At 41.9% G+C, this 26853-nt stretch overlaps 1 protein-coding gene across 1 annotated transcript in view; it reads left to right on the forward strand.

The window, feature by feature from the left end:
• LOC137500430 (uncharacterized) overlaps positions 1-22811 on the forward strand; it is a 115515-nt gene extending 92704 nt beyond the window's left edge. The window contains exon 2 of the mRNA XM_068227327.1: positions 17657-22811. Coding sequence (XP_068083428.1) covers positions 17667-18695 — 1029 coding nt within the window. The 5' untranslated portion in view covers positions 17657-17666 and the 3' untranslated portion in view covers positions 18696-22811. The remainder of the gene's footprint in view (positions 1-17656) is intronic.
• Positions 22812-26853: the final 4042 nt, after the last annotated feature.

Here is a 26853-nt window from a genome sequence, read left to right on the forward strand (position 1 = left end):
CCGATTATGTAAACGGTTTTTTTTTTTTGCTAGTTGCTTTACGTCGCACCGACACAGATAGGTTTTACGGCGACGATGGGACAGGAAAGAGCTAGGAGTGCGAAGGAAGCGGCCGTGGTGCGAAAATGGGAAACCACGGAAAACCATCTTCAGGGCTGCCGATAGTGGGGTTCGAACCTACTATCTCCCGAATACTGGGTACTGGCCGCACTTAAGCGACTGCAGCTATCGAGCTCGGTTGTAAACCGTTTGATGTAAACTTCCTTTTCATGTAAAATGTCATAAATTCTTAAAACTGCAAATCGGGGATAGAGAGTGCGTTACCCTCTCGAGTTCCCCTTCAACTTGGTTCGAGGAGACTACGATTTTGTAACTGTTTTCATTCTTTTCTGTAATGCCCTAAAGTAACTTTCATTCGTGTCACTTCAGTAGCTTGGGATTAGCCCCTGTATCACTGGGCCAAGAACCCCGTTAGGATTTTATTCTTCATTTAGGAGTGCAAGTATACGCCTCCATTCATTTTGTGTTCAGGCTATTAATTTATCCTGTTATTCTTTTTCCACGAAGGGTACTAGATACCCCTGTGTAACTCGTGCCTTGGGAGGCCGGAGATCTTAAAAGTTTGTGTAATGTTGCCTTGATTGAGAGCATGTATGCTCTTTCCTGAGTTTTTTGTTATAGTTCCTCTGGAAAGTTAAATATTGTAACTTTTGGAGCAAGCGCTCTTAAATTGGGATATTTCCATCCTTGTCTAAACACTGAGATTTCACAAGTTTTGTAAACTGGATCCGGTATCTCAGAATTTGTAAACTAAGGGCTTGAAGCCCCAGACCTGTAAAAATTCACTAATCCTGGATTTTCCAAGTCTTGTTTCAAGATTGCTATTTGTACCTGTCATGTTGTTATGTTCACTCAGCTAAAAAGATTGTTAAGTTTGTTTCTTTGAAAAGTTTTAAATTTTTAATTCAATTTTGATATCGTAGTTAGACCCATTCAAACCCAGCACCTTCTTTCACCGCTTACTGCTCCACGGATATCTCCGTAACAACAACAATAATGATGATAATAATAATAATAATAATAATAAAATAATAATAATAAAATAATAATAATAATAACAATAATACTTGTTCCGGGGATTTTGTGGAACGTAGGGGTGTAAAAGGCTGTGGGCGTGAATGGGTGGACAGATACAAGATGAGAGCATAATTTAAAGCACTAAACTTTGAAATTTTATTTCTTTCGGTTTTTTCTGACTTTAAACTTTGATAAATAATCTGAATGAACAACAACAACAAAAACAGTTAAATGGAATAACGATGTGCTCGTCAGCTTTGACCACAACAATGACTTAAAGTCAAAAATCAGGTACAATGGAGAAGGTTTTAGATACAATAGTTTACAAATGAATGAGCATGGTAAAGGTATATTACTTCAAAGAGCATATTTGCTCCACTCACATCGTATAGTACTTTGAGCTTTAAACGCTAACACAATCCAGTCTATTCGAGGCACCAATTGTTCTGTCAAATTTTACACTAGATAAACTTCAAAACAGTGTTTATTGTCATTTCAGCTCAACAGTCTATTACACACTCGTAAATGGCACTTTAAACAGAGGCAATAAGTGCCCATTCTAAATCGCCATATTGTAAAAGAAAAGGTTTAAGTAATCGGCCATGAACAAAATGGTAGGAGGCGAAACACATGCACTCCTTTTGAAATACACTTAAAATCCTATATAGGCGTATGGCCCGAAGAGGGGCTAAACCTACACTACAGAGGGTGACTAAATGCGAAAAGTTATGTTCCAATATGGTAAGAAGAATTTAGAGTTTTAGAAAATCGTCGTCACCCCTACACCAAGTTGAAGCTGAAATAATAGAGGGAGAACACTATTTATTCCTTAAGTTACATATTTCCCAGCAGGAATTTGAATAGTGTCCTTAGACTTATCTGACAATGATATTAATCTTTAGAAATTTACATTAAGAAATAAGTTTGAAACCTTCCCCTCAAGTTATCTGCCTGGAACTATCACATATTAAAAGATGTCTGCCATTACCTTGAGCTGTTGGGCCTTCCGACGATGAGCAATGCTGCCCTCGACTTACACAGTATGCACCCTAAGACCGGAGCAACGAAGATGACAAAATGGCCCAAAAGCGCCCAGCCTATACAACAACTCAGGGAGAAGGTTCCCGAACGATCTTGACCTACTCAGAATGCCCGTACACAACCCCTCAGTTTTAATTGGCTACAAAAATATATACAAAAATTTCTGATTAGTCCATAACATAAGGGAGAAGGAACCGTACAAGTGCTGACAACCTCATCACATAAAGAACAATTAACAAACAATTTATGTTTACCAGCTTAGACAATATTAAATCCCCTTTAAAATGTTAGGGGCTGCCTGGCCGCGGCGGTAAAGGCGTGCTCGGTTCGCCCGGAAGGACGTGGGTTCGAATCTCCGTCAGGAAGTCGTAAAGTTTAAGAAACGAGAGTTCCACTTCCGGAGGTGCATATAGTCCTGAGGTTTACTCAGCCTACACCAAAAATGAGTACCAGGTTAATTCCTGGGGGCAAAGGCGGCCGGGCGTAGAGCTAACCACTCTACCCCATCTCGTGCCGTGGTTAACAATGGTTGAAGCCTTTACCTTCCACTCCTCCAAGGGCCTTCATGGCCTGTACGGAGGTGACTTTGTTTTTTTAAAAATGTTAATTGGCCGTCCTCCGCCAGAGGATGCACCTAAGTCGATAGTAGAGACATCTCAAGATTAAAAGTCCAAACTTCTTCAGATACACAGTCTCAGATTCATACCACAGATGGCCTTCTATAAGGCGCGCCGTTCAAATGCACGGAGATGTGTATCTCCGGTATAATAATAATAATAATAATAATAATAATAATAATAATAATAATAATAATAATAATAACAATAAAATTTTCAACTTCATCTTCCCATGTGTATGTGGGGATAATGAAGAGCACTTAAGACTCTCTTGGCCACATCCAGCCTGACAAAGATCGTCAAACGCTGGAACCACCGATTTTTTGAAATTTCGTTTATCAACAGAAGACTATGGGTTTCACTGTTTTAAAATAATAAAATGTACCTCTCGACCATTCGTCAGAGAATAGCAATTCAAATTCAAATAATACATGGAACTGAATCTATTTTATGATTTTAAGATTAAGGTCGCGTAGCTGTGAGGTTGCATTCGAGAAATTGTAGTTTCGCGTCCCACCGTCGGCAGCCCCCAAGATGTTTTTACGTGGTTTCTCATTTTCACACGACTGCTATATTCCCATCCTAGTCCTTTCCCATCCTTCCAACGCCGCAAACCTTTGATGTGTTAGTGTGATGTTAAAGCACTAGCAAATACGAGTAATAATAATAATAATAATAATAATAATAATAATAATAATAATAATAATAATAATAATAATAATAATAATAATAATAATTTGCCGGACATATTTTACGCATGGTCAACGACAGACTTTCCAAAATCACGCTGTTGTGGATGCTATCGGATGGACACCGTGTAGAGGAAGATCACGTAACACCTGGAATCGAAGGTTTTGCGAGAAATCTTGAAAGTAGGGACGTGAACTGGGATGAAGCCGAAAATCTGGCGGCTGATGGGATTCGCTGGAGGAAACCCTTTGCTCGATGTGCTACATTGCATAGAGGCAAGTTTAAGTAAGTTCATTGCAAGTGCATGCTACCGTAACGGTTGAGTGGCTGGTTCGAATCACAGTTTTTGATGTATTTTTGGTCTATACTTCTTCAACGTTTTATTTGTGTAAACAAATGTTTATTATGTTATCAATGTGTAAAAAGTAAAATTCGGCTCCTTGGCTGAATGACCTTCGGTTCAGAGGGTCCCGGCTTCGATTCCTGGCCGGATCGGGGATTATAGCTTTGTATTGTTAATTGCTCTAGCTCGGAGAGCTGTATGCTCCTCTTAATGCACATCACATGACTAGTCACCACTACTCACCACAAGAGCACGCAATAAATGAATGCATCCCTTCACATACGGCTTGCGTAAGGAAAGGTATCCGGGCGTAAGCACCAAACCAAATCCCACGGCGCAACAAGCCTAAAGGGCCTTGGTCTACTAGGCGATCGCTGCTCCTCTCGGCTGTTATTCTAGACCGGGGCCGCTGTCCTTCCAGCCCACAGATCCGGTTAAACATTCCTGACCTGGTCGGGAATCGAACCCGGTGCCCGTGGCTAAGAAGCAGGCTCGTGCGAGGGTCTACTTGTGAGTGGTTAGACTTTAAAACGCTGGTCTTTTAAAACCAAGTTGGCGGATTCGATACCGGTGATATTTCAAGGTGCTCAAATAGGCCAGCATCGAGTCAGCGGATTTACCAGCACTTAAAAAAGAAGAAATCCTGTGGGACAAAATTCTGGCCCCATGGTGTCTCTAAAATCGTTGAAGTTATTGAGATGTAAACCCAGAAACATTATTACATCCTGACCATAGGTTGGAAGCTATTCACGTCGGCACGGGTTGGATCTCATGAAATACCACACGAAGCCTATTAGATCCCAAATTGCTACTGGTTTGACCAATAAATAATAATAATAATAATAATAATAATAATAATAATAATAATAATAATAATAATAATAATAATAATAATAATAATAATATTTTCCTGGTGGTTTCAATGTCGCGCTAACACATACCCTGTAGGCCTATAAGATATTCAGCGAAGCAAGAACGGGAAATAGGTAGAAACATTTACCTGGAGTGAAAATGGGAAACTACATAAAACCATCTTTAGGGCTGCCGACGGTGACATTCGGACCAACTATCTCGCGAATATAATAACATCAACATTTATTTATTTATTTATTTATTTATTTATTTATTTATTTATTTATTTATTTATTTATTTATTTATTTATTTATTTATTTTATCGTGTGGCTTTCAGTACCGGGAATGTCCGAAGACGTGTTCGGCTCGCCAGGTGCAGTCTTTTCATTCGACGCCCATGGCTGGCCTGCGAGGGTCGAAAGGGTTGAATGTGGTCCTGTGGATGCACTTCTTGCTGATGGGAGTGTACCAGCAAAACACAGGAAATGCCATTTATTCCTGCCAAGTCGGATACATGTATGTCCACGTCGTGGTCTCTGGGCAACGGGCACATTCTTTAAGGTACACGGCTAAGTCATGTAGGGGCAGAAAGCGAGTTCCCGACGCTTAAATGGGGACCAATCAGCTAAGGGAGACAACCCTAACAGAAAACATCGATCCTCCAGGTTTGCTGGGGGTTGGAGCAAGGCTAACAACCTCGCTCCGGAAAACAAACTGTTGCGAAGCCCCAGAATATGCCTCGGAATGGTGGATTTAATAGGCGACAAGCTAAACTAAAGGAAATGGACTACGCAGCTGGTACATGGAATGTACGCACCCTTCTACGAGCTTGAGGATTGAAAGTATTTAAGAAGAAACTAGAAGTCTACAAAGTGGACATAGCAGCCATCCAAGATGGTCTGGAAGAGATGAGATCTGGGACACCAAAATCCGCACAATATTTAGTCGTGGGAAGCCAAGGAATGCACAAGAAGGAGGAGTAGCAACTATAGTACGAACACAAGCCAAAGGTGACGTATTACAATTTTTGGCAGTAAATGAAAGATTGGCAACACTGCGTGTTAAAATGCGATTCTATAATTTAACAATCGTAAATGTATATGCACTAACGAAATACAAGGAACAGATAGTCAAGGATCAGTTCTATGCTGAACTGGAACGAGTGCTAGATTCAATCCCATCAAACGATGCTAAGATGATAATAGGAGGCCTAAATGGACAAATTGGGAAGGAGGAGATATATCAAGGAATAATAGGGGTCCACAGTTTACACAACAATACTAATGATAATGGACAGAGATTGCTTGACCTTGCTACCAGCAGAAACATGAAAGTGATGTCAACTTGTTTCCCTCATAAAGAGGTACACAAGCAAACATGGATATCGCCGGATGGAAAGACCTGTAATCAAATAGACCATGTAGTGATGGAGAAAAGATGGGCATCCAATATTATGGATGTCAGATCATACATAGGAACCAGTTGTGGCTCTGACCACTTTCTAGTTAAAGCAATCTTAAGATGCCGCATTATGAAAGCAAGGAAGGAAGGAGTGAGTAGGATAGAAAAGTACAATACTAGTGAACTGAAGAATAAGGAAGTATCAGAAAGATACGGGGAAAGAATGGCAGAAGTTCTGGTAGAGAAATATAATAAAGACCAAACAGCAACGATCGAAATCAAATGGATTGCTCTGAAGGAAAGCGTTAAGGCCGTGCAAAGGACACACTAGACATTGTACCCAAAAGGAACACAAAGGAATGGTTTGATGAGGAATGCAAAAAAAAAAAAAAAAAATAGAAGAAAGAGATAAGACATATAAAGCATACCTAGAGAGACCAAAAAAGGGTTAAGAAACAAGAGGTTGAAAACCAGAATAAAAAAGTAAGGAATGTATGTCGAAGAAAGAAGAGAAGAAAATTAAATGAGAAAATGGTTAGAATAGTGGAGGAGTTTAAAGATAATAGATACATGGCTTACAGAAATGAAATGCCGTATGGCTTTTAGTGTCGGGAGTGTTCGAGGACAAGTTCGGCTTGCCAGGTCCAGGTCCTTTGAATTGACACCCGTAGGCGACCTGCGCATCGTGATGAGGATGAAATGATTATGAAGACGACACATAACACCCAGCCCCTGTGCCAGCGAAATTAACCAATTATGGTTAAAATTCCCAACCCTGCCGGGAATAGAACCCGGGACCCCTATGGCCTAAGGCCAGCACGCTAACCATTTATGGCTTACAGAGAAGTTAAGGAAGTGAAAGAAGGATTCAAGGCAAGAACAAACATATGTAAGGACAGAGATGGACAGCTTTTGGGAGATAAAGAAGGGATCCAAGATAGATGGAAGGATTATTTCTAACACCTCCTGAACCCAGTAGAAACGGAAGGGCATACACCAACTACCTCAAGGAATAACAATGAGACAAGTGAATCGGAAGTCACAGCACCATCTATGCAAGAAGTGATAGAAACCATACAGCAACTGAAAAACAATAAAGCACCAGGTATCGATGGAATCCCTGCAGAGTTGTGGAAATACGGAGAAACCACACTACAAGAAGCTATATATGATCTAATTGTGAGTGTGTGGAATACAGAAGAAATGCCTGAAGACTGGCGCAAAGGCATCATATGCCCAATATACAAGAAAGGGGATAAGTTTGTATGTAGCAATTATAGAGGGATTGCACTGCTGTGTACAGTATAGTTCACTTCCATCCTGAAGAAGAGACTAGAACCCCTGGCGGAAGAAATTGTAGGAGAATACCAGGCAGGGTTCCGGAAGGGAAGATCTACTATTCATCAGATATTTACTGTGAAACATGTGTTGGAGGAGTGTTGGGAACGGGGCAGATACGTAGTACAGATGATTATCGACTTTCAACAAGCATACGACTCTATTGACAGGGATAAATTAATGGAGATATTAAGAGAGTTCAAGATACCAGAAAAGCTGGTGCGATTGGTGGAATTAACTATGAGAAATACGACGGTGGGAGTGAAAATTCAGACTGATGTTGGCAGCTTCTTCAAAGTGAATCAGGGATTGAAGCAAGGAGATGGCTTAGCACCAATTCTATTTAACCAGGCACTAGAATCAGTGATTAGAAAAGGGTAGACACCAGTGGAACATTTCTATACAAAACAGCTCAACTAGTTGGAAATGCTGATGACATTAATTTGATGGGAAGAACAACAAGGACAGTTAAAGAAGCATTTGAATGCTTGAGTAGAGAAGGCAACGAGATTGGGCTTAAGATCAATGAACAAAAGACGAAGGTAATGGTGCAGGCTCGGAGAAGGAAGTATACAGATGACCAACTTGTCCCTGAAGGGTCCAAAGTGGAGGTGGTAGATGAGTTTAAATATCTTGGCGTACATCTAATCAACAAGAAGGAGGAAATGGTAGAAATACATGCAAGAATTCAAGCTGCCTGAGCATACTTCGCAGTACCACCTCTTTTCAGAAGTAGAGATATAAACCAGAGCTTAAAAGTTATGCTATACAAAACCCTCATTCGCAGTATAGTGATGCATGGAAGCGATACGTAGACCCTTCCAAAGAAAGCCGTGGAGAAGATAGACTCCTTCGATAGGAAAATCCTGAGGAGAATTTATGGACCCATATACGCACAAGGGGAATTGAGAATTAGATATAACAATGAACTATATTCCCTGTATGGCGAAGAACCCTTATCGCATGCCATTCGAATTAAGAGACTTAAATGGGCAGCTTATCTAATTAGGATGGAAGAACACCGAATCCCAAAGAAGGTATCCTTAGGAGACTTTGGAGGAGGAAGGCCTGTGGTGAAGGCCACGTAACAGATGGGAAGATGGTGTACATCAGGACGCAGCACACATCCTCAGGATCCGGAATTGGAGAGTTGCTACGATATCGACAAGTGTGGCGGAGAGCAACTGGGGGGCCATGACCCGAAAACGTGTTGTCGCGCCATAGGTAAGGTAAGGTAAGGGTGGCCTGCGCGTCTTGATGTGTGGTGATGATAATGATGATGATGGTGGTATAGGGAGATGGTGAAATCCAGTGTAAGCACATAGCCTATTCCTCTCGAAAAACAACAAGGTGTTCGCCCAAGACTTAACGTCTCCATCCGATGGACGAACCACCATCAACAGCGTCATATGCCGCCACAACACTTTCCAGGCCCCGCAATATAGTGATTACAAACAGCAAATTACAAATTTTATACCACCACCTCTGCTATCCCACCGGTGTCAGACCATATAGACTTGATCATGGCCACCAAGCGGTAATAATAATAATAATAATAATAATAATAATAATAATAATAATAATAATAATAATAATAATAATAATAATAATTATTATTATTATTATTATTATTATTATTATTATTATTGTACCGGGAGGTACACCTCAACTCCGCACATTTGAAAGAGGCGCCTTAAGGAACGCTATCTCTCATACAAATCTTGAAACCGCTAGTGCATGAAGTTGGGACATTAATCGGAAGCTGTCACTCATAAATAACAGAATATTGTGTTATTTTAATGTTTCCTAAACTGTTTGGATTTATTTATTTTGTTTTGGTGTACAGCAAGAAGTTTGAACTTTTCTCCATAGATGTCCTTACACAAACTGTGGTCATCCATTCTGGTGCATGGTGGAAGATCTAGTGATTTAAAGTTTTGTGTTCTTATGTTTTCTCAACTGAATTAACTTTAATTTATTTTGATATTTCAAGGTTTTCAAAACTTCCTTATCGTCCCGCCAGCTTTCACTCTGGCCAATGGGATATTTTTGTATTTATTTTTCAGCTTCTCGTAACTTTTAAACTATCCAATAAAATGAGAGGGTGTGTCCGGATTTAGTCCAGAGCCTTCTCGAACCATGCCCTCGGGTATATAAACTGCGGCTTTTTCAAGCTACCTGGTCTTATTTATCGTCGAGGTACTGCGTGTGTGTGTTAAGACAGGAGGCGGGGTGCCTCATCCTTCGGCAGACAGAACATCAGCCCAGATAATGGCCACCAGTTATCTATCTCTGTAGGTAGCTCCGCAAACTTACCCGAGGGGAAGGTCCTAATCTTCAACTATGTAACTATCTGTTTTCTAAAATCTAAATTTTCTTCCTGCTAATGTAAAATTTCATAAAGATTTAAACTGTAAATTGGGGATAGAGAGTGCGTTACCCTCTCGAGTTCCCCTTCAGTTTATCTTGAGGTGACTAAGATTTTCTCTTCCTGTAAAACATTAATTAACCTTCCTTCTAGTCACCTCAGTAGTGTGGGATTAGCCTCTGCATCATCGGGCCACAAGCCCAAGTAGAGTTTTAAAACTTGGTTTTCAAGGAGCGCAAGTGTACGCCTTCATACATTTTGTGTTTGGGCCAGTAATTTAACCTGTTCTTCTTTCCACGAAGGCCCAGTAGTTTGGGTAATAGATACCCCTGTGTACAAAAATTGTAAATTGTAGGTTGGGCCTAGAGAGGCCAGAAATTGTAAGATTTTTCGAGTAATGTTGCCTTGAGTAGGCTGTAAGAAACTGGGAGCGCAGTCTCCTTGGTTGAAGTTGGAGAGCATGCTCTTTTCTGAGATTGCTGAGATCACTGTAATATTAAGGAGTGCCTCTGGAAGACTGTAAATTGTAGCGGTTGGAGCAAAGTGCTCTGGAACCTTGTGTCGAAGTAAACGCTACATTGGCGACATTGTAAATTTGTAAATTAGGGGCTTGAATCCCGAAAGTGTTAAATTCCCTATTCTGGGGTTTTCTATTCTTATATCCAAATTGTCATTGTACCTGATACACTGTTGTTGTCACTAAGTGAAGAATGTCGTTAAGTTTGATTTTCTGAAAAGAAATATAACCTTTATTTTAAAGTTTTATATGAATTTTGATATCGTAGATAGACCCATTCAAGCCCGCACCTCCTTTCACCTCTCTGTGATCCACAAAACCCCGGTAATAATAATAATAATAATAATAATAATAATAATAATAATAATAATAATAATAATAATAGTATCAAGGTCACAACTTCCCCGGCTATTTAAACCGCGCGCCTTCTTTAAGGCCATCTATGCCAACGGACTTCAACTTGTAAACTTCCAAATATTTTGTCGTCTGTCGTTAGATGGCTAGACCATCGATCTTAACTACTTGGTAGAGTAATGTTTATTTTGGAGTTGGTAAACCAGGTTCTGAGGATTGTCTTTGTTTTTAATATACCGAAGTTGTCGACACTTCAGATGGTTCCTCCCCGATTGTAATCTACCTATCAGATATTTGGAAATATGTTGTCTAGCCAATTAAAACCGAGGGTGTGTACACGAATCCAGCCCATCAGCAAAGAGTTTTGGAAGCTTTCCCTTATGGAACTACAAAAGCAGTGCACTTTCGGACCGTCTTGTCTGAATTGCTTCAGTGCTTGGGAGTGCGACTTGACCTAAGGGAGGCAGGGGCGAGGCCTGCGTGAGGAAGATCCAGCGGCACAAGGTAATGGCAGAATGTACCTAGACAGGTGATAACTCCCGCAGGTAGTTTGGGGCGAAGATTTCAAACTCTTTTCTTTTAATGTAATTTTGCAAATTGGTGGTTTCAATATAGAATTTCGGCGAAGTCTGAAGACTCTGGTTCTATTCCCTAATGGTAAATATGTGATATAAGGGAAAAAAGAGTGATGACCATCTGTTGTTTCCCATTCAACCTTGCATTAGGAGGCTAAAGTATTAAAGACTTCTAAATTCCGTTAATCTTGTCACGGCCTTAAATGTTCCTCCTTTAGTCACACCTTATAGTAGGCCTATATAACTAGTAAATGAACCCGTGCTTCGCTACGGTATTCTACATTGTATACGGATTTCTCCGTAAATTACTGTAAAAGCAGTGAGTAAGATTATATTAAATTGGATCTACAAACGAACTTCACCATCAGACGCCTCGTCCAGTGTTCTACATGGTTGGTCCTATGACAATTTCTGGTATCTCCTATATTCATGGGTTAGATTCAGTTAGTCATTGAATGGGATGAAATTTGGGACAGTTTTCACACACTACTTAATTTTTTTGTTACTCATGTGACACTGGAATCATAAAATTTGGTGAACATATGGCCACTGGTCATGTCAATGTGCGTGCCCAATGGAATGATTTCATCTTTCCTATAAGTGTGCCAAACGATAACATATACGTGTAAAAAGTAAAAAATGAACTTGAACTCGAGAAATGCAGTTCTATTTAACGCATACGAGACAGAGATACGACAAAATATTAATAGGACCAAAGTTGTAGATCTCTCCAAATTGAAAGGGATTGTGCTTTCCCTTTTGTGATACGACTTACCGTTTAGCCACCAATGATTCCGAAACGAAGGTCTGCACCATCGTAAAATTTCAACCATATTACCATTTTTCTGGGGCCAAAACGTATACATTTGCATAGCTTGGAATATTTCCTCAAATAAAAGAGTGTCCAGGTTTTAGAATTAGCACTCGCATGCATACGGAGTAATTAAGGAAGAAAGTAATACAGTTGAGAAAGTTGAAATCAATATAATATAGGATTATAACCGAGGACAGTCGGATAGGACAAATATGTAAATACCAAGTGGATGTATTGGAGAATCAAATGTCCCACAATAAGCCATGATGATATGAGTTACGGATATAAGAAAGCAGTAACAGAGGAGAAAATTAGGCGCAGAGATTCTTAGGTAAAGAGATAAGATGACTAATGGTGTTATTACTTAAGCTATTCGAGGACGGTTATAACCTCCAACAATATTCTACCAACATACCGCAGAATGGCCGACTGACGTCTCTCTTGCTTTCTACCCAAGAAACAACCACGAATTTACAGGAATGATGTCGTAAATGGCAATACGTTACTTCCTTGCTGGCAAGCAGTCAGAGACGTTGCCATGATAACCCGTAGGTTCGTTGTCGGTCTGTCGGTCGCTCAATGTAGAGCATGATATTCGCAGAAAATAGTAATTTTCTCCGTTATTTGAAGAGTAATCTAAATTATGAACATAAGAAAAGCTGTTTATAATGAAGAGACGTTTCGCAAACAGTCCACGGAGTTTACAGAAAAATCAATAGTATAAGAGAATGGAGGAAAACCGTTCTGGTTTTCTTAGAATACCCTCCCCCCGTCTATTCAAAGATTTTAAAATGATATGCATATGAAAACCTTCCCCAGGATGAGTATACACTAAATATGGGGTTTGGTCGAGATCTATCCAGCCGTTTTGCCGTGATGGTGGAACAGGCAGACAAACGGACAAACAGATAGACACGAAAAATAAAAACCACCGATTCGGTCTTGAGTTGACCTAAAACGGATATATATCTGGAAAATTGGCAAAACAAACGAAATTATAGACAGCGGACCCCCTGAAATTTTATTTATATAGATAAGCACGGACACGTCTAGAAGTGCAGACCTTTATTTCGAGAGTTGCTGCTTGAAACTGTACGGCATATCTACAAACGGACTTCACCATCAGACGCCTCTTTCAGTGTTCTACATAGTTGGTCCTATGGCATCTTCTCGTATCTCCTATATTTATGGGTTATATTGAGTCAGAGTCATTGAATGGGGTGAAATTTAGCACAGTTTCCACAAACTAATTTATATATTTGATGCTCATGTGAGAGCTAGAAACATAAAATTTGGCTGTCATATGGCCACTGGTCATGTCAATGTGCGTGCCGAATGCCAGTTTCTATCTTTCCTATAAGTGTGCCAAACGATAACGTATACGTGTATAAAGTACAAAATTAACTTGAAATCAAGAAATGCAACTCTATTTAATGTATAAGTGATATAATTACGACAAAAAGTCATAGGACCAAAGTTGTAGACCTCTCCAAAATGAAACGCGATTGTGCATTCTGTTTTGTGATACGACTTACCGTTTAGCCATCAATTATCCCGAAACGAAGGTCTGCACCGTCGTTAAAATTGCATCCATATTTCGATATTTTACGGGGCCAAAAGTTATACATTTGCATAGCTTAGAAAAAAATGAAATGGCGTATGGTTTTTAGTGCCGGGAGTGTCCGAGGACAAGTTCGGCTCGCCAGATGCAGGTCTTTTTTATTTGACTCACGTAGGCGACCTGCGCGTCGTGATGAGGATGAAATGATGAAGACGACACAAACACCCAGCCCCCGTGCCAGCGAAATTAACCAATTAAGGTTAAAATTCCCGACCCTGCCGGGAATCGAACCCGGGACTCCTGTGACCAAAGGCCAGCATGCTAACCATTTAGCCATGGAGACGGACATAGCTTAGAATTTGATCAAAGAAAAGAGTGTCTAGGTTTCGGTATTAGCACTCGCATACATACGGAGTAATTAAGGAAGAAAATAATACAGTTAAGAAAATTGAAATTAATAGAAAATAGGATTATAACTGAGGACAGCCGGATAGGGCACATATGTAAATACCGAGTGAATGTATTGGAAAATTAAATGCCCTTCAATAAATTATGATGGTATGAGTTATGGATATAAGAAAGTGGTAACAGAGGAGAAATTTAGGCGCAGGGATTCTTAGGTAAACAGATAAGAAGATCCCTAATGGTGTTATTACTTAAGCTATTCGAGGACGTTTATAACCTCCGACTGTCCGGCTCCATGGCTAAATGGTTAGCGTGCTGGCCTTTGGTCACAGGGGTCCCGGGTTCGATTCCCGGCAGGGTCGGGAATTTTAACCATCATTGGTTAATTTCCCTGGCATGGGGGGCTGGTGTATGTGTTGTCTTCATCATCATTTCATTCTCATCACGACGCGCAGGTCGCCTACGGGAATCGAATCTAAAGGCCTGCAACTGGCGAGCCGAACCCATCCTGGGATCTCACGGCACTAAAAAAAGCCATACGCCGTTTCATTTTTACCTCCGACGATATTCCGCCAATATCCCGCGGAATGGCCGATTGACGCCTCTCTCGCTTTCTACCGAAGGAACACCCACGAATTTACAGGAATGATGACGAAAATGGCAATAGGTTACTTCCTTGTCGGCAAGCAGTCAGAGACGTTGCCATGGTAACCTGTTCAATAATTCTTCATTCAAGTATCCGGAATTGATTTATCAACTTTGAAGTTAATATCTGAATAACACGTTCTTTCTAGACGTAATTAATTTATCCATTTCCGTATATGCATTTCCATTGATATTTTAATTTAGCGCGAATTTACAGGTCACGCCACTACGAGTGCCACTTGCGAATTTTCTCCAATTTGAATAAGGCTAAATCCGGGAGATTCGCGTATTGTCTCTACTGTATTTGCCTGTAGATTTTTGTCGGTCCGTCTGTCACTCAATGCAGAGCATGGTACCCGCAGAAAATAGTAATTTTCCACGTCATTTGAAGGAGAAGGTAAATTATGAACATAACAAATGTTGTTTATAATGAACAGACGTTTCACATACAGTCCACGGAGTTTCCAGAAAATCAATAGTATAAGAGAAAATGGGGGAAAACCGTTCTGGTTTGCCTATAAACACGCCCCCCCCCCCCCTCCGTCCATTCAAAGATTTTAAAATTAGGCCCTATAACTTATGCATATCAAAACCTTCCCCGCGATGAATACAGACTAAATATGACGTTTGGTCGAGATCTGTCCAGCCGTTTCGCCGTGATGGTAGAACAGACAAACAGACAAACGGACAAACAGACAGACACGAAAAATAAAAACCACCGATTCGGTCTTGAGTTAACCTAAAATAGATAAATGTCTGAACCATTGGCAAAACAAACGAAATTGCAAACAGTGGACCCCCTACAACTTTATTTATATATTAGCCTCTGTTTCAATGAGCTATAAGCTCACTTAGGGTTTTAATAATTTCTAGATGTAGTGCAGGTGTTACGCCTCCGTAGCTTTTGTTCATGGCCGGTTATGTGCAGCCTTTTCTTTATTATTAAGGCCACGTAGTATGGGCAACGCTGCCTCCGTATTGCAGCCATATTCCGAATTGATATGACATGGATGATTACTTTATTCAATATCTGATAGCAAACATAGCCAGCGCAGCAGAATTCACTTAGGTGCAGCATGGCACTTCCAATATAAATTCTTGGGGCGGAGCCTAAATCCCAGTGAGCCACGTTGAAGTACGTAGGGCGATACTTCGAATCAGTAACACTTGTTGGGATCCATCAAATAAAACTCGAGAAGCCGACAGCTAAATATTTCTGTTGCTATGTTCTCACGGGAAACCGGATGTCGAGAGACAAAAAGGCACTACTAGTTGCGGAACAAAGCAGAGGCTGAAGACAGAGAAAGGAAATTTGCAATAAAGGACAGAATGATACCAGCCACCCCTTGGTCACCAATGGTTTAGTCCATCCGGAAACGTGTCAGAAACCCCCAGGCAAAGTTTAGCCAATCGCAACGCTCTAAATTACTCATTAGAAACCAGGGCCTCTCATAATTAAGTGAATCTTAGATGTGTAGAGAATGTTAAAGCAGAAAGAGTGTGATCCAGACAGCGGGATAAAATATCATATTCTCTGTACATTTTCTGTTATTATTCATAAGTGTTATAATTTTATTTGAGAAAGTGCGTAGCTGTAACGTCCATGAAATGAAATGGCGTATGGCTTTTAGTGCCGGGAATGTCCGAGGACATGTTCGGCTCGCCAGGTGCAGGTCTTTCAATATGACTCCCGTACGTGACCTGCGCGTCGTGATGAGAATGAAATTATGATGAAGACAACACATACACCCAGCCCCCGTGCCAGCGAAATTAACCAATGATGGTTGAAATTCCCGACCCCGCCGGGAATCGAACCCAGGACCCTTGTAACCAAAGGCCAACACACTAACCATTTAGCCATGGAGCCGGACTGTAATGCCCATGCCGCGCTGTGAATCACGTGTTGCCATCATACGCCAACCTACAGTGCGTTCTCAACAGAAGATGGTGCTACCCACGCCTATAAATTAATTAAGAACTCTTTCCGGCTCCGCGGTGTAGGGGGCAACGCGTCCTCCTCCCACCCGGCGGCCCCGAGTTCGATTCCCGGCCGGGTCAGGGGTTTTTAAATGTAAATGATTAATATCCCTGCCCTGGGGACTGGTTGTTTGTGTCGTCCTTAACGTTCCTTTCCTCACATTCAACACTCTACACTTCCGCAATTACACTTACACGCAGTTTCCTCTTATATGATGAAAGAAATGGCAAAAGGTCTGCAGAAGTCGACGCCACGAACAAATATCATTAAAAAAAAATAAGAACTCTACGTTCGACTTCTGAGGTAACGATCATCAGCGTATACGCTAGAATATTGTGAGTTCAGAAATACCTGTGGTGAAAATACACGACTTGTGACATAAAAAATATTTCTGCTAAGGAAATCCACCCCTACAGCGGAGGGATACGAAGTACACGAAATCCCTGTGGATAGGAAGGCGAGCCCTGTGGTAACCATGCGCCCATAAAAGAGACCCGACTACCGCGTTCATTCTCTTTAAGCTAGGATAATGGTTATGATTGCATGACACATAATCCTAACTAACACAACCTCTGGTCTATCTCCAGCCCACATCCTTGCATGTGCTATCAAAAGAAGTCAGGTTTTACATGTAGGCTCTTTCTTCTTTCTGCCTATGTGGTTTTTCCCTGACCCTTCAATACCAAACTTCAATACCATATACCTAATACAATCTCGCCTGGTAACGTGTCTGACATGGAAACAGGCAGATACTCCTTGTATCACTTCCCACTCTACCCAGCTATCTCTTTTCTACTTAGAAATTAATAGCATGTCGGAGGCCATGTAGATTGAGTCGATGGTCACGGCGGGGGAGCGGGCTACGGGGGCCCCCCGTAAAAAAAAACCCCGAACCAAGGAGCAGCTGACTGTCGTAGCGAGAGGTCGTACGTGCCTGTCGCTCCGTTGTCTCTCTCCTTGCCAGGCGCTCAGTACTTTCAAGTGCTAACCAGGCAGCTGTACTTATTAGTACGACTTCGAAAGGGCTTTTGTCTGAGCTGAGCACTTCTCAGTGCTCGCTTATTCTTATTCTCTTTCAGGAGTACCAGGATGAAGAATACGGACGTGTGGCGAGCAGCAGACTACTGCTGGACATCGGAGGAGAACGAGCCGCCTGCACCCGAGCCGGAGCCGGAGACCGAGGTGGAGACGGAGCCGTACAGGGACGGGTGCGACCCCCCTGACGGCTTTCTCTTCTCCGAAGGCCACACCGACCCGGAGTACGAGGCGCTGCTCGTGTACTACAGGCCAGGGCGCCCTGTAACTTCTGAACGGGGCCTCGTCCTGGACAGAATGCGGCGCCCTCGCCGAGGAGGCAGGATCATCTCGACAACCATGGCCGTCGAGAGCTTCCTACCAGGAGGCCTCATTATCCGGCATCACGACCAGGAGCGGATGCGCGACGCAGAGAAGGAGCTTTCTACTCTGTTCCAGGTCATCCGTCTACCAGGGAGGGACGGCGTGCCAGGGATGAACACCGGCGCAGTCAGGGCCGCGACGGAGACCAGGGAGACGCCGAGGAGGCTAAGGAATAGGGCGGTTAATACCGACCTAGTCCTGGCCACCCAGCCGGCGACCAGCGACGCCATCACGGAGGTGGGGCATGACGCCGCCTGGCGCCGCGACGGTGCGACTTCAGTGGAGGAGGACGCCCCCTGGCGTTCTGAGGCTGCTGTCCAGGCCCAGCCTGACAGCACGTCTGTCGAGCTGCAGACCTCGATGTGCGCCCCACAGGACAGGGAATGCACTCAGGCGTTAGCACCGACCGACGCCGCCGCCGCCGCCAGCCAGGAGGAGGAAGAAGACGGCGACGCAGCGGAGCCATCAGCTACCCTGGGGTCACCAGGCCGGGAGGAGGGCCACCAGGACGAGGCCTCTTCCCCCGCCGAGAAGCAACCCCCGGGAAGAAGAAGAAGGCGACGCTGCACCAGGAAGCAGAAGGCGTCGCTGGCTCACCAGGAGAGGACCGCCAAGCCGCAACCCAGGACTGCTCCCAGGACAGCAGTCAACAGAGGAGCCAATCAGGAGAGGACCTCAGCGGGTAGCGGCAGTCAGGTGAGAGTGAAACGTCCCCCTTAGCAGCTCTTGCAGTGTTTCCGCTGTCTGAGGTGGGGCCACCGTCAGGTTAGCTGTGGGCTCGAGGTGAGGTGCAACCGCGGTGGTGGTGATCACTACTACACGGCCTGCGCAACACTTAGAGACGCGCCGGTGTGCGCCAACTGCTCGGGGGGCCACCCGGCCTCCCATCGCAGTTGCCCTGTCTACCGGGCCATTGCGCGGGCAGAGAGGAAGGAGGCCCGGCGCCATGACCCACCCCCTTCCAGGAGGCCCCCGCCTCGGCGGGCTTGGCCTCACTCTCCGGGATCGGAGACTGGGTACGAGGTACCCCAAGGAGGTGGAGTCGTGCGACAGGCCCTAGTAGTACTCGACGCATGGCTCCGCAGCCGGCAAGGACCGCGCTAGTCCCAGCAGTGCCCAGACGGACTGATCCCCAGACGATGGAACGGCGAGGAATTGGTTTATGTTTTGTGCATGTTACCTGTTCCTAACTAACACAACCTCTGGTCTTTTTCCAGCCCACATCCTTGCATGTGCTATCAAAAGATGTCAGGTTTTACATGTAGGCTCTTTCTTCTTTCTGCCTATGTGGTTTTTCCCTGACCCTTCAATACCAAACTTCAATACCATATACCTAATACAATATCGCCTGGTAGCGTGTTTGAAATGGAAACAGGCTGATACTCCTTGTATCACTTCCCACTCTTCCCTGCTATCTCTTTCTTCTTCTTAGAAATAATAGCATGTCGGAGGCCATGTAGATTGAGTCGTTGGTCACGCGGGGGGAGCGGGCTTCCGGGGCCCCCCCCGAAAAAAAAAAAAAAGCGTTCATTCTCAGTGTTTCGCGTATTCTCCGAGTGTGCAGTCGATCCTCATTGCGTCGTCTATTTTCAGAGTGTTACGCATCGCCAGTAATAATCTCCAAATGAGTAAGTTACTTCTAGACTTTGAATTTGTGTGTGTCAAGTTATAAGCAATGATGGGGAACATTAACGTTAAATCAGTCATGCCCACAAGTAACTTTAGACTATCAGAGTTCAGTGCTCAATGAGAGAAAATATTCATCCAGAGTAAGAGTTTCCAGTGGGGAAAATAATCATTCTAAGCATAAACTTTAACATATTATTAATGTGACGCCTTGCCGCATAAACTAGGTCATTGGCAAACGCGACAGCATCTTATATGTCAAGTACTCTTGCTGTAAAAATAAGACAGGTAGATTACTAGCCAAGCAAACGAGCAGCGGTTGACAAAACACATGCTTGGTCACAATTGTTTGGTCGAGGGGCAGGAAGCGGCCAGTAGAAAAATGTACAAATACCAGACAGGTAGCTCTGGCCAGTTCAAATTCCAGGAATAGCGGGGTGACTGAACTTCAAACGTAAACAAACAGTGAGCGACCCTGCGGAAAGGGAACTAATCCGATGACAGACCGCTACTTTGGGGAAATATTTTCTATGTCCAGCTGTTCAGAAGTTTGCGTAGTAGTACTCCGACAGTGATTTCATTATATGAGTGATATTATAATCGTGTGCAGAGTCCATTATTCTCAATCAAAAGTGTTAGTGTAAGATAATTTTTGTAACTAGTACGTAAGCGTCAAGACCAAGTTCGTGTGTGTAACAAAGTGTACATGAAGACGCCAATCATGTCTGGATACGGCGGTTTCGTAACGACGTCCTGTGTCTCAATCGCCATGGTTTAAGCTAAGCAGCCGCATGAAGCGGCCGGCAATGAGTAACTGAACTACAGTCTAAGATGTTGTTTATTTTAATAATGTAAAATATATTCTGTTTAGGACGCGAGTTGTCAAAGATGAAATGTCAGTACCTTAATTTTCACTCAATGTTAGTCATGTAGCAACAACATCGCAGTCGTCACCTTGTAAACAGTTTTTGTTTATTATTCGTGCACTATGGCATTGATTATCTTATTTAGTCAGAGATATTTTCTAGGCCAACATAGACTCAGATTTCTGTACCAAGTTAAACATATATTTCATGGAGGAGAATTTACTTATGCCTATTAGATTCAACTACAGTAAGCTCAGTGAATTTTCATCCTCATGGAGTACTGATGATAATAATGATGATAATAATATATTATTTCGCGCAGAGAGATGTTTATGACATTGTGACAGTTCCATGGTTAGCTATCCCGCTAGTTGGGATGGTTATGTTCGTGTTTGCATATTTGACGGGATCCAGTGTAAGTTTTGGAAACCAGTTGAGATTGTTTTCGATGTCCTTTGAATAAACGTAAAGAAGCCATTGTTGAAGTTGATGAATTGGTTGTGTGAGGTTGTTGAACGTTGATTGGTCCGTTATGATGGAGAATTATGAGTTTTGTAGAGAACTTATCCTGATAATAATAAAAGAGATATTTCTGTGTCAGCGGATTAGCTCTGAGACAAGTGATATAAATGAGAGTAAAGAAGGAAATAACTTATATGCCAGCGGAGAAGCTGAAAGATGAATGACATGAATATTAAAGATAGTATGCTCAGCAACATGAATGCCATTTGAGGTCTATGATGAGATAAATATGGATAAATAAAGATGAGTAGAGAAATAAGGATGCAAGAAAATGCTCACTACAGTGATGAAAAGGGCCTAGTTAAGAATAAAGGACCTGTACGACCAATCATCGAAGATTTACGTATGTAACGGTTATATAAGACACGCTAACCCTTGCAGTGGAGTTAAGATCATTTTTACGAAAATAATATCAAATGATTTTCAGCCAGAAATTTTGTAAGGAATAGGATGTAGCAGATATAGCTGTATTTTGAGTTTCATGTTAATATCATCCGGGAGATTTCCTTGAGCCATGTTTTGAATTGATCATTATATTTCACTCCGCCATGAGATATCATTTGAGTTGTTGTATGTCAGCAGACAGCCATGACCCATGAATAGCACATATCTAGGTCATGGCCAATGCTGAATTCAACTATAATATCCATGGGCATTAAAATAAACATGCGTCGTAGAAATCTGTAAATTAACTGTTCGCTATTTTTGCATTGCGGTGTGTACATAAATTTAGGATATTCGCATAGATGTTTTTATTTCAGTAATGTTTGCCCTTTTTACTTAGTATTCTATTTTAGCATAGGCGGTGATTGACTGTGATTATAAATGTAGATAGATTTCTTTTATTAAGACGGAAGATTTTTCGCTGTGTTCGGTGTAATGTTAGGTTCACGAGAGCTCGCATCAATCTAAAGTTTCACTTCTCGTTTACATAATAACGGCAAACATAATTAGAAACGTAACTGAACAGGGCACCGTACACTTATAAATTTATGTGTAAATTCAGACAAGATTGATCTAGAAATTATAAATATGTGTTGTGTATTTTTGTCCTGATCGGAGAGTTTGGGTCCCTGTGAGACCAAATATGATCAACGCTTGTCGTGCAAATGAAAACAATAGCTGTTCAGTTGACTAGATACTCAATTTAACTTGAGGTGATTGACCTCCTACTTCATAGTTTTTCACAGTGATGACATCATTAAATTTGTATACTCGTGATAAAGATACAAAATCAATCAGTGACAATTAACTTTATTAATATATTTATGAAGTGTCAGATGGAGACATTCAGCCATCAGAGGCCACTGAAGCAATGTAAAAGTACTGTAATTAAATTTAGAAGAAATTTGTGAAGGGCAGCAGTGAATCCCAAAAATTATTGAATGTTCTGAGTCATATAAATTGCATGTGTGAGCACTACTAATCGTTAACTGGTAAAGAATAATGTTGATTTTTAAATTACCCAGTTTCTGTCAATAAGTTATATTCAAGATTCATGTTAATAAATAGTCATGCAATTATTGAATTAACAGAGAATATTGTAGTGTCACTGTTGTCTAGAGACGACATAGTCAATTAGAGAAAAAATGTGTTTAATTAATTGTGTTCAGTGAATTAATTGGTGAGGACACTAAATTTTAGGCCTACATTATTAAATCAGTTAGTTGATCTGCAGGATGATCAGTTATCTTTTGTATGTTTTCCTTGAGTTTACTCTCGGTTACGCTTGGTACAAACATGCTTGAATCAAATTCATAATTTATTTTAATTCAATTCTTTTACGATTTTTCATTTTTATTAGTCATTTTTTTATTTATAAATAAACGCATTTAAACCTCTGTCTGGGCCAGTATTTCCTTTATTTCAGTAGATTAGATTAGCATATAGCAGCCTCATATCCTCCTATGGTAATGCACCTCGACAGTCTAGTGAACATGACCAGCCCTGGACAGAAGAGACATCTGCAGTGAATATAATTTAGCACAGGGCAGCCGAGACATAATCCAGAACGATCACCGCAGAGGACGCCGTGCAAGGGTGCAGTATACTAGGTGTTATTCTTAGGGTATCTATTTCTATGTTCCGGTTCCCTTTTGGAGTCCTTGTACAATTACCTTTAGGCGCTATTTCGACTTTAAAACAACGCTCTCTGGACATTGTAACATTAACTGGCCATGACTGAAAACTGGCTGAGGTAAATAGAGACCTACACGTGCCTTGAGGTTCATTGATCGTGATACAAACTGCCAAGCGAATTGGAAATTGATGCCTCTTAAAGAAAAATGGAAGTGTTTTATCGGATGTTGTTAATCAATTCGAGGGATTAGAGCTCTCTGGTCAGCTTTATCTCCACTTAATATTTCCAAATCTAAATAATGTTCGTACATACTTCTTGGAATTAGGCCCTAATCTGGCTCTGTTTAGGAGCCGTTGGGAAACATTCCGATTTCTAAGGACCACCATTAATAAAGGCAAACCATTCATTCGATGGAATTCAAGAATTACGCAGGAAAATGGAGTAGCTAGCTTCCATCTTCAGTATTGATCTCTTGACGCTAGTGTATGGTTTTGAAGTACAGGGTATAAGCCCAATGACTTTCAAATTAATTAAGAACGGCAACTTTCGAGAAAGAACGATTTGCTATAAATTTCAATCGCGATATCATCATGTGTTAAAATTCTGGCTTGTAGTTCAATAACATTTGATCTGTCACCATCCACAGAGGGGCAGTCTCCGTTACCGATTTCTTGCAAAAAAAGTACATTTGATGTGGTTTTGCGTGCATATTTTTATGTAAGCAGCGTGTTTTGAAGAAGAGTCAAAGAGGAGACTTTTTAATACAATTATAACTAAATAATTGTTTGGCGATTCCCACCAGAATGAATGTCGTTACGTGTGATACATTTGAGAAGACGATTCACACACTTTAATGAATGCCTATTTGTCACTGGGGCTCTATCCCATATGGAGCCGTGCTAATCCAATATCCTCAGCTGCTTTGAAATTTAATTTTAATCCAAACAGCGAACTCTCATTTAAATTTAGAGGAATTGTGAATGTAATGTGCACTGTTCAAGTGCTGGGAAGCAAACCAGCGACTGTTCCTATCCACGAAGTAGCTGACCAGTAAGAATGCGCATGCGTGCCTACCTCCTTCCACTCCCCTATTTTCTTTTCTTTTTTTTTTTTTTTTTTTTACAAGTTGCTTTACGTCGCATCGATACAGATAGGTCTTATAACGACCATGGGAGAGGAAAGGGCTAGGAGTGGGAAGGAAGCAGCCATGGCCTTAATTAAGATGAAATGGGAAACCACGGAAAACCATCGTCAGGGCTACAGACAGTGGGGTTTGAACCCACTATCTCCCGAATACTGGATACTGGCCGCACTTGAGCGACTGCAGCTATCGAGCTCGGTACCTCCCCTGTCGTGCTACCTACTCAGCGCTGTCACGGTTCTTGAAGTATTGGTGAGCGTATTGACCAACGAGAATGCCACATTTTTCTTTAATAATTTAAAAATATAAGTCAATAAATGTTTATGCTTTTTAAGACGCTTTGCAAATTTACAGCTCAAAAGCTTTCATCAGAATGCTTTACGATGTCAGTCGGTTCAGCCCTTATCCCAATATCGATGTTACAAAAATCAGCCTAGTATTTTAAACATATAGATAATAACCACAGGACTACCTGAATGTCGAAATTTTGCCTAGAAAAATTGTTCACCAGTTTCTCGTAATAAATCACTCTAAGTCTGTCAGACAGTACCAAGAATCGATCCTGTAACCTTGGAAAAAAGTGAGCGCCAAATCCTTTGCACTAACCAGCCAAGCATTACCAGATGTTTTCACAGAAATCTGAAGGGAAATCAGTTCGTACCGTTTCAGAAGGTAGTTCCACTTGGAGTTGCAGTGTCTGTTGGCGTCAACCGCGATGTACTGCATGTATCAGGGTCGCTGCAATTGGCCTACCAAACACGCGATATATCACAAAAAAAGAAGCACACGCACTTGCCGCTATCGAGCTGTCGCGCCATGTGAATTCCCCCTAGAGTCATTAATGTGATGTAGAGGACAGGCCACTGCAGTGAGTGCGAACGAATCAGCAGTCGGATTGGCCAATTAAACTGGGTACGCTACAATCATATTTCAAACCCTCCGTGAATGTAGCACGTCGAGTTAAAACACAATAGATAGGGGGATTTTTGTTTCAGAGTTTCGTGGATGGTAACGAAACCATTTCGTAAATGTAGAATCAACTATGAGATGTTCCACCCGTAACTGTAGCCGACTCCAGTGCAAAATATCTTTCTCACTCAGTTTCTCTCCTGCCATGCCTACTTTGAACGCTTCAAAATTAACTTTGCAGGCGATTACGTGTGCTTTTGTGGATCTTCACAAACGGTGCACCATTTACTGTTCGACTGTGCCATGTTTGGAAGGACAAGATTCGAACTTGAGCGTCACTTAAACAGTTGTAATGTGGAACTTTCAAAGCCATTATACCAACTGCTTAGGAAATCCTGCTGCTATAAACAGTTCCTTAAGTTCATTCACCACATATTCAATCATTCTTCTTGTTAATCTGCTTACCCTCAAGGGCTGGATTTTCCCTCGGACTCAGCTAGGGATCCCACCTCTACCGCCTGCCGGGCGGAGTCCTGGAGCGTGAGATATTGGGTCGGGGGATACAACTAAGGAGGATGACCAGTACATCGCCCAGGCGGCCTCACCTACTATGCTGAACAGGGGCCTTGATGGGAGATGGGAAGATTGGAATGGATAGACAAGGACGAGGGAAGGAAGCGGCTGTGGCCTTAAGTAAGGTACCATCCCGTTATTTGCCTGGAGGAGAAGTGGGAAACCACGGAAAACCTCTTCCAGGATGGCCGAAGTGGGAATCGAACCCACCTCTACTCAGCTGACCTCCCGAGGCTGAGTGGACCCTGTTCCATTCCTCGTACCACTTTTCAAATTTTCGTGGCAGAGCCGGGAATCGAACCCGGGCCTCCGGGGGTGGCAGCTAATCACACTAACCACTACATCACAGAGGCGGACTATTCAATAATTTAGTTTCCTAATTTTGTGTCAAGGACCAATAATTTAAAAAATGATCAAAAATATAACCCTAATATACTCACGTACAATATGGTTCAAACTGTTAGGATATTTAATAAATAAATAAATAAATAAATAAATAAATAAATACATAAATAAATAAATAAATAAATAAATAAATAAATAAATAAATAAATAAATGATAGGCGGAAGGGTTGGGGTGTGGTGGGGTGGGGTGGGGTGGGGTGGGGTGGGGTGGGGTGGGGTGGGTGGGTGGGGTAGAATATATCCACGGTGTCCCCTGCCTGTTGTGAAAGCAAACTAACATGGTATTTCATTTGGAAGCGTCGGGTAGCGGCCACGGTCCCTTAGCCGAATATAATATGGTGTGACCTGCTCCACACTCTTCACTTTGGTTTTTCCTATCTGAATTCTTTGGTCAATTGTTGTCGTCTTCCGAACCCGACGGTGTTCACAATCTCTGAGACCGAACCCTTGCTTTTGTCGAATCTTCATTCTTCGTAATGTCGGACCTCTTCCATTTTTCTTCTGATTAGCTTTAACCTTTGCACTCCCAAGTATCTTTCCTGCTTATGCAGGTCCCATCCCAGGTTATTTTGGATATTTTGACGCTAGCTGAAATAGGCTCATATTTATTTTATATTCACAATTATTTCCAAAGTTTTAGGACAAACTTGAAATTAAAACATTGTCTCTTCACATTTATGTATTGTTAAGAAGCACCTGTAGGGCAAGTACAGCATATCATTGACCTGAATCGAGGGGGGGGGGGGAGGGTTGAAG

Source organism: Anabrus simplex, chromosome 4, assembly GCF_040414725.1.
Source record: "Anabrus simplex isolate iqAnaSimp1 chromosome 4, ASM4041472v1, whole genome shotgun sequence".
NCBI classification, from domain to species: Eukaryota; Metazoa; Arthropoda; class Insecta; order Orthoptera; family Tettigoniidae; genus Anabrus; species Anabrus simplex.